Consider the following 16,559-nt stretch of genomic DNA (forward strand, 5'->3'; position numbering starts at 1 on the left):
GGCGGCCTGTGGTCTGTCGGTTTCGATACCAGCCTATCTGGGAGCCTTCGAACTCACCCTTGGAGGCTTCCCCTGGCCATTTTGACCTTGTGCCTAATTTATTCGGAACCTGCCCCTTCCCAGCCCCACAGAATACCGATGATCCGTGGATAGAGCGGCTTCGAGGGCAGCGCATTGGACAAGACACGCAGGTTGCAGAGGCCTGTCAAGTCTTCCGACAATCCCCTAATCCCCTCCGTACGCAAGATCCCTCCGATTTCGGTGTCGGAGATTCACAAGCCAGCACCCCACGGCAACAGTTCAATTGCAGGCTTTCGGGATGCAAGCGCCAATTCAAACGTCAAAAGACCTTGAACCGCCACCTGGCAAGCCATTCAGGAGCGAGACCTCATGTCTGCTGGGTCCCTGGGTGCCAACGCAGTTTCTCGCGGCGCGACAACCTCAATGACCACTATAAAACACACGGCAAACGTGGGGGCCGCAATCGGTATGTGGCTACCCTAGACAAGACAAGCACCGTCTATAACCCTGAGTTCTGTGGGCAGCTAACGCCTGAAGGCTGGCCACTTGACCATGCTCGCCATGACTGATCTGGTGCTTGAGATGTACAGTGGCACCAGATTTCCACTGTTCTTCCACTTTCTGTTACCAAAGATGAGAAGCAATGGTATAGGCTTCACTGCAGTTGCATATTGTCTCTTTCCTCTTGGCCTACTCGCTTTTGTGCTGTGAAGCTATGTTTCACTCAACCACAGGCCTATTACCTTTCATTGGTTATTCTAGAAATCGATTCGATATGTGTAACATTCAGATTAGAAAACGCAATACGAGAAGTCCTTACTGAAATGGAAGTTGTATGATATTCGCACCCTTGGCGGAGCTCTCTATTCTCTGACTGGAGTTGCTCGTTGTGCCAGAGAACAGCCTGGTGGTAGTGCGCGGACTTTTGTGACGCGAGGCCTCGGTGCTGCTCGAGCGTTTTGATATGAGACTCGGTGCGCTCGCGCATTAAGGGTGCTTCAGATGGTTCTTCACACGTTTCTTCGATGACCGACCGGGGGAGGTTAGCGTTCCTACGCGACATGCTCGGTCGTTATCCGTTCAGGGACCTAGGGCCCCTATTGCCGATATTGTGGCTTATGATAAGTCCCCGAATTCGGCAAGGCTGGGCGCGACAGGGTCTGTGAATCTTTCGTGTTCGCGATGGCGGGTGTCACGTGGCGCTAGCCGAGGGCCTCGAGAGGAATAGTAACAGTAGAGCAGAGCCTCCGGAAGTGTTTCCGGCTGGACGGAGCCCACAGATCGGTTTTAAGGTAAGCATCAGCATGTTATATGGTATGGTCCAGAATGAGGAGGCATGTAGGATGTGAGTTGATTAGGGACAGAGCGTCGGGTCAATGCGCGACTCGGCCGGCGTGCATCCCTACGTTTGGTTGCTGTCTCATTCACCACCAACCAACAATCAAGCTTTTATTTTTATTTTTATTTTTTTCCCCTTGGATTCGTCGTCATTCACGTCGAACTGTGAGTAGTGGTAAAAAATACAGCGAGAGTGGTATACTGTTATGGAAATTGGCGTTATTTCTCGATATATCTTACCCACAATATATCTTTGCGAGGGCCAACCAATGAATAAACTCCTCACATTTCATATACGAACAAGCGACAAGGGCCCCGGGACTAAATACGCAATATATGAACGATATCTGAGAAAAGCAAATTAATAATAGTGGTTATGAGTTCAAAATCCTCAAAGTAGATGTGGTACGGCCAATGTTGGTTCATGGTTGTCCACGCGACGATCCCGATCCATGTTCAGATGGACTTACGGCTCAGCAACATCCTCCCCGTCACCGCCCGAGCCATTCACTTCAGCAGCATTTCACCCCATATCAACGCGAACTTATTCACTTTCATGCCTGCTTGCTGTTATCTGCTCACTTAATCGGAGGTAATTATTCAGAAAAGGATTCAGACTAAACCCCAGCCTGTTTTGGAAGCTTTAGAGTCTAGGCAGCTCCGGTCGCATCCCGTGTTGTCAATTCTAGCTTCACGCTGTGCTAGGCCAGAGCGATGTGACGAATTATCCAGGACAAATACATGCGCGGTCATAGAGATAAACGCAGTAGGCCTACGACTTGTCCAAATGGATGGATTATGCCAGGTAACTTATTGACTCGTTTGGCTAACCTAGAAGCCGCCTTCGATGATTTTCTGCCGAACCCACTTTTTGTGATTGGCACTCTGCGCCCCAATCGCCGACACATCGCCCTGCCAGGATCGTCTATTATCGACCAATGTTTCTCCTGAGAGACGAGTGGCCTGTTCAGGGACAGTATGTGCAACAGGCAAGGGGGCCGGCGTCCAACTGGGCTCCAACACTGTGCCAGTGTTGGAAGATTCTGCTCGCTCGGAGGCTGTAATCGTTTCGGATGTTGCATGGTAGAAAGGGTCATCGTCCGTCGACCACGTGCAAGAGGGTTCAAGGTCCAGGTCAATCAATCGAAAATCGCCACTCGTTCTAGGATGAACGAAACGGCGTACTGCTGCGCGTAACGGGTTGCTTGCGCATACTAAGACCAGTTAGCGTTGGCATAATCCAAGGGGTAACCGACGGAGCGCTCATACCCGAAACCGCGGTCGTTCCGCTTGTACCATCCGTAAGGCGTGCCAGCTCCTTGGCCATATTGATGGCATGAAAATGGTATTTCAAGCGCGTACGGTTGCGGTAACGAATCTGGTCCACGAGCTGAGTATCTAGGATATGTGTGGTGAATTGCAATATCTGCCACCGAGTTAAGCCCGACCTATTGTAAAATTTATAGCGAGGGGAGAATTCACTCACATCAAATCCCCGGTCATCTCGATGTCTATGCTCAGGACAATCGTCTCGGTCAAACATACGGTCGAGTTCAAGGATTTGCGAGATTTCCTCCCCCACCCAGTGGGGATGGTCTGTTTCGGTAAGCGCATGACACCGCAAAGCATCTGAGAAGAGGAAGGACACCTACTGAAATTTTTCAGCCTAACTTGCCACAGGACCTCTAGCCGTCGCACCGTGTTCCTCCGGCTTCGGCTTTCTTGAACGAGATGTCGTATGAACGGCAACGCCCGGAAGATTCCAATATCTTCAAGTACAAAGACGACGGTCCCATACTGGCCCAGGTGAGGTGGGTGCCCGTAGGGACCCAGCACGCACACCGGGAAATGAATCGTCGAGTGCGCACGATCCGCAGCTTGTGCGATCCTTCCGGTCACGCCCTGTCCAGGCCGGGCCACTATGCGTAACACATGAGTTGTCGATGCTCCTAGGTTGCTTTGCCCTGTACCTACCGAAGCCACGTAGAATGCGGGAAGCTGCAAGCAGGACCTTACTCCAAGGCGTGGCATCCAGAGCTGTACATACTGCCCCGGTTGAGCCATGCACTCCGCCGGTACCGCAATATCAAGCCATAAGAGCCTGTTGGAAGACCGCGCGAGGGCCCGTCGAGAGGTGATGCGCCACGATCTGTGGAGCCACATGGTATGCAGACATGTCCCTGCGCTCCAGGCAAATCCGGCGCAAATACTGCCTAGTAAAACCCAGCGGTAGGACGATACCCGGTCGATCAAATGGTAGAGAAGGGCACCGGTGGCGATCAAAGCAAGCACATGGTGGACCTTGAGGCCGACTTGCGGCCATCGCCGAAAAATCGCAGCGAGCGTCCAAAGAAAGATCGAGACGAAACTGCATCCGGCCTATGTAATATTAGCCACTTCTAGTCAGACATCCTTTGGGGAAATGGGAATGCTGCCGTTCTCTAGCCGTCACGTACCAGGAGTGGGATGACGAGGGAAGCTCTAAGGCTTGTATTTCGAGCAACTGTGCCTAATACGGACCCATGAAGAAGGCAATGCAGCACGCAAATGCGGCCTAGCCACCGATGGGCCCACTGGAACGTGCGCCGTTCGATACGGAAGACGTGGGCTGGAAGGCTGAAGCTAAACCCGGAGCAGAGGGGAACAAGGTGTGTGACCGCTAAGCATCCGGCTCGCTTTTGCACATCTGCCCAGGTCTGAGCATGAAGACTGATTGCAATAATGTTGGCAATCACCAGGGCTGCAAGTACTCCCCCTTGCAGGTATGATGGGATATCCAGCCACTGGAGCACGCCTGGCGTTGGCGCCTGGAAGAAGCGTCTCCAAGATACTGCGTGTTGCAGCCTCAAAGGCAAATGGCTGAATCGGCGCGCGAGGCTATAACATATCCAGCATACAAGAGCGAGGAGCCCACAAAGACCAAACTTGTCTTGAACTGGAGCCCTGGCAAGCCATTCGGCAAACTTTGACACAGGGCGGGACATGCTTTTAGCGAGACAATACTGGACATCAGCAGGTTTATATCGTATTTTCCATACGTTGTCTGAACAACGCTGACCAGAGCTTTGTTTGAGCGGTCGAAAGCAGCCTGGGATGTTGATGCGCTGATCATTGCTGCTGGTGAAAAAGATGAGAAGGCCCTTTTTTACGGCTCCTTGGGCTGAGATGACCGGTTGATGATTGCAAATGATCATCATCGAGACCAGTGAAAAAAATCACCCACAGCATAAAAGAAACCATATCTCTATCGCAAAAGGTGCGTCTCGTGAAGTTTATGTTCAACGTTGAACCCCAATTCTGTGCTTATCGTTGCCTGCAATATAATGCGGTCTTAAATTGTCCCATGTTTTCAACGGTTGAACCCAGTCAACGTGTTGGAATGCATTTTCAGATGTCGCATGGCCGCTTGTTTTATTAGGCAGCGACTGTCATTGTTAGGAGGATCAGGGAGGCAGCCGTGGCCAGCGACGGCGACCGTGGAAACTGTTGTGACCCTCCGCCCGTGGGGTCTTCACACCATAAGTTTTCAATGGACCAGGTCATTCAGGCTATCAATTCAATCATACCCGAGCTCGTCGAAGACGCAAAGAGCGTTGTTTCTACGGAAGGCGTTCGTGTTGTAGCAAACATGCCTCCGAGCTGTATTCCGAATAGGATTCTAATCTAGTTCCGATATGACAAGGCTGGTCCGATCACCGTAGAATTTGTGTTATATAACCCCTTATAGCTAAGCAGTATTGCAGTTACATCAGACATGTTTTCGCTTAGTCTAAATCTTGGCATTTGGTGCCTGTTCCGGAAGTTCCCAGAAGTGTTGCGATCAATGTTTGACTGAAGACCATTTCAAGCAATTCTCTGACCCTAAGGTGAACGTGATTGTTAGATCAAACAGATATCAGTAAATGTAGTTCTTGTCAAAAGATTTGAAAAGCTCCTTTAATTCCTTATTGGGCAACTTGTACTTGATTCGAAAGGAACAAAAGAAACACAAAGGATAGACGACAGCACCGGTTTTGCCTACCTCCAACCCCTTGCAACATCCATGCCGGCCCTAAGAGTGAGTGATGGGCTTATGAGAAGAGGTGACATGTATATGAGAAACTTCCAGGAGCTCGGCAAGAATACCCGCTTTCTCCCCGCTTGACCTTTCGAGTCTGAACATGAGCTTTGCCCTAACAAACCAGGATTTACCGTTCATTTGCTTCAGCATAGAAGAAACTGATTGCTTGGCTGGACTGGAGGATTCGCCCGCGTCAATCTTAAAGTTTGTCGGGTCCACTGTGGAATATATCCAGATGAATCCGTTGGAGTACTCGAAGGAAGCCGCACTCGCGTTCCATTTCGAAACCAGCGTGTTGAATAATGGCCCGAAGACTGTGACTGGAAGGCCAACACAGACATACGTTGCCTCACCAGGGCTCTCTGGACGCACAGCCTTGAGTACCGATTTAGACTCTTCAATGGATCTTGAATCAACAACGACCGAGTCGGATACCCAGAATTCAGTTGACCAGCGGTTGGAAGAAAGAGAGCCTCTCTGTAACAGGGAATGCTGGAGGCCAAAGAGGCTTCCGCTGAAACGTTTTGTTTGCTTCTCTTGCTTCGCACCGAGAAGGATAATCTTCAGGTTTGAGGAATGTGTTGTCTCCAGAATTCCAAGCTGATAGTCATGTGGTTCCAGGTTCATGAGCTGTGCTTGAGGGAAGACATGAGTGAAGCCATTCTCGATGGATACGAATTTGCCTTGGCTATCAGCTTTGTTTGGTGGATGACCTTGTGGAATCATGGTGGACGAGAGTGTGATGTTGATGCTCTGGCCACAGAGCTTTGACTGTTCCCACTTCCAAACTAGCTCCTCGGTCTTCGAATATATAAAAGGGGTTTTGGTGATCGGGACTTCCGAGGAGGAGAGACCGGCATGAGGAACATGATCCCTGCTTTGCTCAGCATCTTTACAAATGGCCATTGGAAGTCAAAATACGTACCTATTCGTACGCCACAAATGCGACAGAAACGGATGTTCCAGTACTTGTAACATCGAGTGCAGTATCACACAGTTCTTCCCAGCAAGATCTTGTCGTAGTAATCCGCAGATACTGGTCTCTGTCGACGTAAATGTGCAGGATCAGGTATAAAGTTGGCCGTCTTTGGGATGAGATTAGTGTATAAGACTGTATGGGAGCGCCTTACAGTGAGTGATATTCTGACGGTCTAGGATAAAAAAAGCGCACTTCACGAAGGACCAAGCGAGTTTAAGTGTTTTCCTATCATAACTTGAATGTGGTCACACTGATCTGGGCTTCCATTGTGGAAAGGTATCCTGGTGTGAGTAGCAAGCCACGAATGTTGGCCAAACTGTTCTAGGTTACGTTGGCATCACGCCAGGCACTACTTATCGCTCAACGTTGGATACGAGCTATTTAAATATGATTCTTTCCCACGGCGAGAGACAACACGGTCAAAGCGGGCAGGGATGCAGCTGATAGATACACGGAAGCTTTTTGATCTGTGAGTAGCGTATGAAAGGAAAGTATGTGATGAAAATGTTCGTAGAAATTCCAATCAACTTATCTGGAATTTGTACTAGTCATCAAGCGCGTCAATCCCTAACTGTGGCTGGACGTCAAGTTACAAGGCTACACTACTTCAGTGAGATCCTTCCGAATAAACCTGACGTTGAATTTGCTAGGATTTATCACATTATTGCGGGTAGAAGTGTTGAGCGGACGGAAGATATAGATGTTGGGCGCTGCCATACTCTGGCGAAATCAGATACGTGCAATGAACAAGAAGAGACTTGCGCAGATTGCACTTTGGAGATATGATCAGAAGGCCTACCAATTGATGTACATATTCTCTCCAGCGTATGGAGACAGGGCCAACTGGTTGGGAAAAAAATTAACATAACGAGCCTCTTGGTAAAATGCGATGACATTGCTTAGCACGTCAAATAGAGACGGCTTATCGACAAACTGGGGCTATGCGCAGCTCCAATACTAAGTACAAATCAAGTCTCCTCAATAGTACCACTTATATGTGGTTTTTCCTGCTCCCAGGACCGCCATATAACCAAATATTGTACAACCGAGCTCTCATTCTGTTGAATAACACGTTTGCTCAGTATGCTTATTGGTACTTTCTCGCCATTCTGGAGATGTCAGCCCATTAACTCAAAATATTCTCCTCAGGCGACTTACGAAAACAGAAGAGTCATTGCAATGCATGTGGCAATGCCGGCTGTACTGGGACGACACAGAGGATCTGTTCGAGTAGGCGGATTGCCCTCCGTCGGATACCACAAATGCGCGGTCTTCACTTGTTTCCGAAATATCATCCTCGGAGTGCTCAGAGACTGACTCTGAAGCACAAGAGTCATTGAACTCACTGTGAGAGGACATGACTTCGACAAGTTCACTTTCTCCTGTCGTGGCCATCTTGGGCAGGGACACTAGGTGTCAGAAGACTCAACAGAGTATAAACGAAATGATATGTTTGACTTTTCCAGCCTGGTGAGCCGCCCGCTTATATAGCCAAAATGTCTATTTGATGACTCTATGGTCCTGACCATCACTAGGCGGTGTCCCAACGGGCGCAGTAATTCTTGGAGGGCGGATGGAAGCCTCAGAGACGTGCGGGAGTAATTCAGCCCAGCTTATGGTGCAAACCCAGTAGACAGTTGATTCACTAGATTCCTAGTGAGGAAGACCCGGTGAGAGGCAGACTTGTTGACCAGATTAGGCGTTGAGAATCGTTGATCGTTGACTTCCCTGCGTATGCTTCATTATAACGCTGGCCATATCGATGCCAGTTGAATTATCAGCAATCCGACAAACCCATCATCAACAGGGTTGCAGTAAAACATTTTGCAACTTGTACCGCGTTGACTCAACAATGGCAAAGCAGAGCCGGGAACACCGCCGACATTTCAATTTGCGAGCTGTTTAAACTGAGAACTTTGGATTTATCTCATCCCAAACATCGGTGTTTCTTCAAACTGGTCACGGAATTCGACAACTTCAACAGGCAAATGGACGGATTAGTCAGGATACTAAGGTATGTTATAATGTCTGACGCATTGACTGATTCCTGGGACCCAGCGGTCGCTCTACCATAAAACCCTAACATCCGTCTCGCTTGGTTTGCCTATGATCCTATCTATACCGACGGGTCTCCTCGCCAGTAAAACACCTCTTCAGCGCGATGTTTTCAATTGGGACAGACTCAGACCCGTCATCTGTTCCAGTATCGCGGTCTTCGGTATGTCTTCCCCGGATGCAGTCAATTGATTCTCACCTAAGAAACGACTTACAGTCTTTCGTTGGCCACTCAAGGATCGTTGCTTTGGAAGCTGGACCGAGAAGTCCCTCGGCCAACCTCACGCGGTTTGCACCCGACCGCCGACATTGGGTGCTCTACGAGACCGCCCAGGAGCACGAATTCTTATCGTGGTGGCTGGAGACCGAATATGGACAACAACTGACCAAAAATGGACAATACAAATTCAGATGGTCGACTGAGTCGCGCTCCTCGGAGGTGTGGAGGCACTTTGACCAGGTGGCAGAGCTCAGGTCTGGTCGACCCAAGGTAGTGTGTCGGTCTTGCCTCACGCCGCTGAATCACCCACATCACCCACATCACAAATCTCATGGAACGAGCGCAATGGGTAAGCACCTGAAATCCAACTCTTGTCGGAGAAGCAAGCAGAAGGTGTCCGTTTCTGCTGTCACCCCAGGCGCAATCCAGGAGGCCCGTGCGGGCTTTCCGCCCGAGAGGAGCAGATTCACCAAGGCGCAGCTCAAAGAACAGCTTCTGCGGACAATTACATCCGCAAATCTTCCATTTGGGCTCACGGAAGAACCCACATTCAGGGAATTGTTGAACCTGGTCTATGCCGGACCTCAAGTTTTGGAGCTTCCCTCGTCAAAACAGCTCCGCCAGCATATGCACGATGTGGCAACTACCTACCAAGCGTCACAACTGCGGGATCTGCCCGGGGACTCCAAAGTTTCGATTGCCTTGTGCTGTTGGAAGAGTCCACTCGGATGGGACTTCATGGCTATTACTGCGTATTACTTTGATAAAGAGTGGAGCTACCGAGAGGTGCTGCTTGGATTCGAGCTACTTTGCAGGCCCGAGACAGGGACTGACCCGGGTGATCAATACTTGCACTGATCGGGAACAAAGGGCTGCTTGGTCGGATATTCAGCGTGACAATTGACTATAGGGTCGACGAGAATCTGGTGCTGTCATTACAAGAGAAGTTGATTTCCTCTGGTGGTATCAGCCGTCTGCAGTGCTTTGTTGGGCTTCCTGGCACAGTGCAGGCCATCCAGCTCTGTCTTCGGCGGTATATCGAAAACATCACAAGCTCCCCAGAAAGGGAAAGGGTTGAGAATGTGCGAGCAATATCACACGCCAATGGTTGGACTGAACCTTCAGATGGCGAAGAAATAATGTGTGTTTTGGAAAAGGTGAATGTCCTCCGTCCTCCTGACGAGAAACAGCTCTGACCCTTGTGTCTTGCAGATTCGATCGTTTGCAAAGTTTGTCAACGAGACCCCCGGGAAGCGCGATGAATTCTTGTGTCTTCAGCCCCCAGGGATTCGACTCTTGCCGTTGGACGATGCAAACGCCCGCTGGAATTCGGTGTTTTTGATGTTGAAGCGAGCCAGCAGATTGCGAAGATTTATCGACCAGTACTGCCAGGAAAGGGGGAATTTACGGTACAAATTGACGAATACGGACTGGCGCAAGGTTGACTACGTCCTGCAGCTGACAATGCCATTCATCCAGTTCACTACAGCCCTCCTGGCCTCGAAAGAGGCGACAGTCCACAAAGTCTGTTTCGTGTTCAAGATACTAGTGACGCATATCGACCAGTCAGCTGAAATATTGAGAAGAAAATCAGCTCCATGGAAGCGAACACTACTTGAGGCGTCGCTTGTCATGAAGATGGAACTTGGAGAAGTCTACGAAAAGACATTTCAAGACTTTGGGGTCATGTATGGCACTGGAACTTTTGTTGCGCCCCAATATAAAGTGTCCGCATTCGATAGCGCCTCGTCATGGCAAGGCTTGGGCCATTCCGAGCGCTACATTGAATATCTCAGGATCTTTCACCTACAGTATCGGCCGCAAATGCCCACGAGCTTGTCATGTGTGAATGGACTGTCTTGCTCTCCGCAGCTTCTGGGGCTCGACCGGCTTCTGCATCCACTAGCTGTTCTGGCTGGTAGTTCAAGGAGTGGGCAAGATGAAGTTGATCAATATCTCCGCGAAGGTCTGAACAACTACTCACTATGTTTTCTGTTGACTACTGACACACAACAGGAGTTGTCAATATCTCGCCATGCGCTTACTGGAAAGACCATCAACACAAATGGCCTGTTCTCACTCGACTGGCTCGAGATCTACTCTCAATTCCGGCTACAGGTGCTGGCACAGAGCGACTTTTCACAGTTGCACAAAAAATCTGCTATGCGCATGGGGAATATTTAGATGAGTCGGCCATGCAAGACCTAGTGATGTATGCGTACTCGGAGGAATCTGAAAGAGGGAAGCAATTGATCAGCCGGCTAGAACGTAACAAGGAAAGTAACGAAGAATGGGAGGAGTTCGAAACAGAGGCAGAAAGGCCTGAACCGATCAGCAAGGATGAGTGGAGCCCAGCTGAAGCGAGTATTGACGAGCGCCCAGAGGACGACGAAAACAGCGAGGCAGACACAGTGATTCTGGAAAGCGCACCTACGGATGACCTGGGCCAGGATATGGCGGATGAAGGCGATGAGGACTCATTCCTGCCCCCGCCTGTCACGCGGCTCATCAATAGCGTTCGAAGAAGATTCTCAGGCAGAATGACAGTGATCTAGCAGGGTGTCTCATCATTCTTCTCCGGTGTTTGTTTGTTGGAATTTACCCTGCCTATCCTGCAAGAATGATACTCGCATTACAAATTCATTGTCGCTGATTTATAATAAGCCGCGCCCATGGAAAGGGGAAAACGTCATATCAACAGATCCTGGAAAGCGCGTATGCAAGACAGTCAACGTTACAATTGTCACTTTTAGCACTGCAGTCTTGTTGCGTTTTCTGAGACAGATGTGGTGGCGATTAGCTGACGCTTCTCTCCATCATGGGCTCATCAAAATACGTAGCAGTACCTTAATGCAAAAATGAGCAAGTGTTACAACTTTGAAAGCAGAATACATAATATCATGAGATCTCAATTACATCTTACTACTGACACGCGACAAAACGCGGCTATCTCAAACAGATCAGTGGACGCTTTATATTATATTGTCAGTGCTAAAATACAGTGAAAGTGACAAATCAGTTTAAGGATAATCAGCGTTCCTTATTAATCTCCAAATAAATGATATAAGTGCCATTATATGTCTTGCTGCTGCGGTGGAGTGTAGTCAGACTGTCGTCCGTTCAAAGTATGGAGCTTTTGGTCATCAAAATGATCGTTGGCTGGACGAATTCTGGCTATCCATTTCAGGCTTTAGCTGAGCATCCATATTAGTACAGTACAGATGGATTAAGAGAGCAAGATAACCTGTTGAGGCCGCCAACAATCAAGCTGATGGAACTACCGGTAAAACGTGTTGACCATTGCTTGTGCAAGTATAAAGACACTAGATGGGAAAATGGTAAGAGTTTCCAGAGTTGCCTAATCCATGTACGTCTCTGCCACTCCTACGTCATTCCTCCGTTTAATGGTGCGGCGGTTCTGTCAGCAGCAAGCCTCTTGCTTTAATATCCTGTTGTTATTACCTTTGCTGGCAAATTAGCATCGTGGTAAGATTTTACAGCAACCCAAGTATGGCATTACGAGATGAGGTTGTTAGCGTACGCGATCCTCTATCGTCTGCACTCGGGCAAGATTGGACAACAAACGAATAGTGCATTATTACCATCCCAACGTTCAAACAAGCTGGGATGAATCTTACTTTCTATTCCGATATTAACAGAGGTTTTGACTAGTACAGGAACATGGGTTATAGGTGGCTGCGCTGACAAACGTTTGTCTTGGGACGTAACTCTGTGTAAGAAAAAGGGATAAGAATGCATAGACTCCTTTAGTAACGAACAATCACAGCCTTCAGAAACACAACAGGCAAACTATGGACGAAACCTAAGTTGGGAAGGTGCTGGAAGATTCCCCCGTAGACACGACACTCAGAGAAGCCCAAGCTTTTGCAAAATCCAGGCCCGTTTGGCACCTTTCATGGTTGCCCCATTCTTTTTGAGATATGCTTTGGTAAATGGGAGGCCTTTGCAATCAGGAAGCCCGGCATGTTCCAGCCACGACAATGGTGTCCCGTACATATCGTCGAGAGCATTGACTTGGGCTCCATTTTCCACCAGAATTCTCGTTGCGTTGTAAGAGCCATACTCAGCAGCCCAGGAAAGAGGGGTACGTTTGTTTTGATCGCGATCGTCAATTGGCGCACCAATATCCAGATGTCGTAAAAGAAGCTCAGTACAGTCCCCCATAGCGGCGTAATGAATCAGAGACCTCTTGAAAGGGCCCCTTCGGTTGCATATGCCCCGGGATTGGACCGACTTCTGAGTTGCTTCCAGGAAAGCCATGATGTTCTCGTCCAGCGCATTCATCTGGATATTTTTGAGGCGCTTGAATTCACCATCCATGGTTGTGGTGGATTGAGAGGACATGGTCTTTAGACACTTCGAAAAAGCCAAAGGTCAGGGTCGCGAGAGCCCGTGACCAAGCTGGGGGATCATAGGCTATATAGTAATGGTGGGAGAGGATGTCCCATGTCTCCCAAAGTATAAAATATGAATATGCTTTCTGCTATCCATGTGCTTTTCGGCGGGTTCTATTTCATTTTAGTGATGCAGGATGCTACTTGGAAGCACAGGAGTAAAGTTCAAGGGCATTCTGTTGTATCAGTATGTGTTTCATGGCCTCGACAAAGTGCGGCTGCCGGCCGCAACATACAGTATGCAGCGGACTGTTGGGTTGAAGAGACGAAAAGGCTAACAAAAAGCCAGAGGCAACTCACCCGCACCGTGTTGTAGTGCCTCAGAAACATGAATTGGATCGTTCAACACAGCGTGTTGTGGGGACCAAGGCTGGGCCTACTTCCGGAACAAGACCGCCCACCACACACGCGGCCTGATACGCCTCGTAATTGGATACATGGGTCCTCGGTTATGAATAGCATAGATCTATCAGAATGGACAAAGACCAAGGTCGGAATCTATGGTTGTGCATTTCGCACCCCGCGTTATCCTAGACGCGGCACATCACTTCGAAAATGGCCTGCTACGCCACAAGTGTCCAAGTGCATATCCAGTCCTCACTTCTTCAGCCACGACGACACGCCATAAAGCTGTAACAAGCCCTTTTCCTTCGGCCGGGTTGTGAGGTGTAATCTGGTGAGATGTTGAAAGGAAGTACCTCAGAACTCCGGAGCTCATCAGTTCTGAAAAGGTCGCCCGCATGTTCTAGCCCTAGATACGTCAAGGGTTATTGGGCAAGCATCAAGTTGTCTTAGCTGGCCTAAACTGATCTAACCGATTCCTGACCGCATAGTGAGCCTCAATAACCGACCATACTTGCCAAAGTGTTAATCTCCCATGCACCTCAACTTTGGTCAGCCGACTGACATTTTTAATTCAATATGTGCCCCCTACAGGCGATCTGAAGGCTCTCAGAAATCTCGGTAATTCTATAAAAGCCTCTGTCATCCTTCCTCGTTTTGCTTGACTACACACAACGCCAAATCAATCGGTTAAGAAATACAGGACGCAAGACGCAACACACAATATTTTCGAATTTTAAGTTCCTGTAATTCGTCTAAGACAAGGAAAATGCGTTTCTCCATCGTTATGATTCTCGCCAGTGCCTATGCAAGCGGATCTCTCGGCGGCACCCTTGAGATCATTGATATTGATGGTCAATGCGCGATATGGTCCTATGACAACCATGGCTGCACGGGATCTTCAGCATTCTTTGGCCAGCTTGAGGGAGAAAAATGCTCAAGTAAGTGGACTTCTGGCATAAGAGTCAGCAAAAAGAGTTACTAACAAACTCGCAGCGGTGAACGAAGTCGGAGACCGTACCCATCGCTACCCTGTGCACGGGGTGGAGGCTTGTGGCACGGAAGACAATTCGTCAGCTGCATGGATTCAGGTGAAGGATACGGGGGTGGTCACCTTCTCCAATCACCAGGGAGAAATGTCGTCATGTACATTAGACAACGGACTCAAGCATGGCAGCCGATGTATTGCTTCTGACTCGGGATCTTCCACCAAGGCGTCCTCCACTTTGACAACACCGAGGTCTTCGTCATCAGTGTCGGAGTCATCCTTGACTACCTCCCAGACCGCACCTTCTTCTGATTGTTCCGCGGATTGAGGAAATATGAAGAACAAGTGCAACTCTCGGGATGTACCAAACATACCCTTCACTACTTTGCAGGTGCATGGAATTTTTGGCTTTCTATTATTTATGTTTTTCAATGTCTGGTTTCATTTCCTTTTTGAACATTATATGTATTGAGGGCAAATTAGACGGAGACGTGGACAGCAATGCATTGAGTTAGACTGGATGGGTGTTCTGATAGATTTATGCTGATTCATAGGTAGTGATTTGATTCTGCATTTTGTCCTTTAGGTTCAGTTGGGAGAGGGGTAATAGCTTGTGCTGTAGCTATGCTTTGCTTTCCAATTTGGGTGCTTCTCTTGAAGACTTCCATCGATATGATAGTATTCGAGACCTTGTCCCAATCCGACGAAAAGCAAATAAGGGACTTCCCATTTTCGGAAATTTGGGCCATGGTGATTGAATATGCCCTTTGATGTTGCAGGTTAGTTTGTGCGTTATATTGTCGTCCCAGGGATTGAACATACATATAATATGACGCTTCTTGAGTTTTCCGACGGTCTTCGAGCTCGACGACAAACAGCTCGCCAATCACGGGAGCACGGGTAATGCAAATACCAATGACAGGCTCAAGAGGTATCTTGTTACCTTGAGAATCTACCAGAATCAGTTCCGAATTCGCATGGTTTGCTTGGAGCGACTGCCTGCTTGTCCTAGCGCATTGTTTAGTCTTACATTTTTCTTTCTTATCACTTGGACCGAGGAATCACATACAACAGATCGCCCTGTTGGGAGTAAGAAGCTATGTCGATGGAGCAACCGTGCTTGAGATTGCAAGTTGGGGTTGGGTTGTATGCAACTCCCTGCAGTGGTGTTCGACTTCTCACCCGCACGTAAAGTGGTGCTCAAACAGGCGTCATCCCATTGGAGTTCTGCCTCCCGAATAAAGCGAAAAATCATTCTCTCTAGGGGTACTTTGGTCCGAAGTCATTTTTATATGGCCTTCAACGCCGGAACTTAGATAAAACTTTCCATGTTTTATGCACACTTTCTGTCTCTGTCCGTATAACCAGCAACTAGATATCCATAGCGGTATCCAGATACAAACATGCACATTTTCTTCATCACCATTAAGAAACAGGTCACGCCCCTGTAGATGGTTTCATTGGTGCTAGGAACTTATCTCTTGACCCTGGGAGTTCTCTTGCTCCCGGAAGCCTCTGAGACGTTTCTGGGAGCAAAGAAACATCCTCTAGGAGCCACGTAGCCCCCAGGAAACCCGATGTGGCTTCTGGGGTCTGGTATCCCCACCTCGGGGAATCAAAGCCGCGTTCCTGTTGACGATTTGCTTGATTCCTGGAGCGATGATTTGGCCTTCTAGGAGTGACCGAATGACGCAGGATTTTGCGCAGGTCCGGTGAAGGTGTTTTGTGAGGGCTTTCGGCGATCTCGGAAAGCAAGATAGTGACTCTAGGACCCTAAAGTAAGCTCCCAGGGGCTCCACAGCTCCCAGGTCAAGCCAATGTATTCCCAGAGCAAGTTTCGTATTCAGCCAGGGAATGTTGAGTGAAGATCCCAGGGGTAGATCTCGTTCTCCTGGAACTAAGAATAGCCCCAGGAGCTAAATTGTGGTTCCTAGGGGATAAACAGCTCCTAGAAATGCTCTTGAGGTTCCCAGAGTTAGTTAACAGGCACGAGAGTTTGTCAGTCTCTTGCCTGTGGTTTTTCTGCCAACAATCCCCGCCTTCACGCGACACGGCTCCACTGAGATGAATCCTTCTCTGTTTCTTTGGTCACCGCCGTTAGGTATCATGAAAACAGACTTTTATCTACCACTATAGTTTCG

General features: G+C 48.8%; 1 protein-coding gene across 1 annotated transcript; it reads left to right on the forward strand.

The window, feature by feature from the left end:
- Nucleotides 1–14,199: 14,199 nt before the first annotated feature.
- Nucleotides 14,200–14,746, forward strand: N7446_012527 (uncharacterized protein; the record flags this gene model as incomplete). Its single annotated transcript, XM_058521269.1, has 2 exons — nt 14,200–14,371; nt 14,427–14,746. The coding sequence occupies 2 exons, from the start codon at nt 14,200–14,202 to the stop codon at nt 14,744–14,746; spliced, it is 492 nt and encodes a 163-aa protein (XP_058366635.1).
- Between the last annotated feature and the right edge of the window lie 1,813 nt (nt 14,747–16,559).

Source organism: Penicillium canescens, assembly GCF_028828765.1.
Source record: "Penicillium canescens strain IBT 15451 chromosome Unknown utg000010l_segment0_segment0, whole genome shotgun sequence".
Lineage (NCBI taxonomy): Eukaryota > Fungi > Ascomycota > Eurotiomycetes > Eurotiales > Aspergillaceae > Penicillium > Penicillium canescens.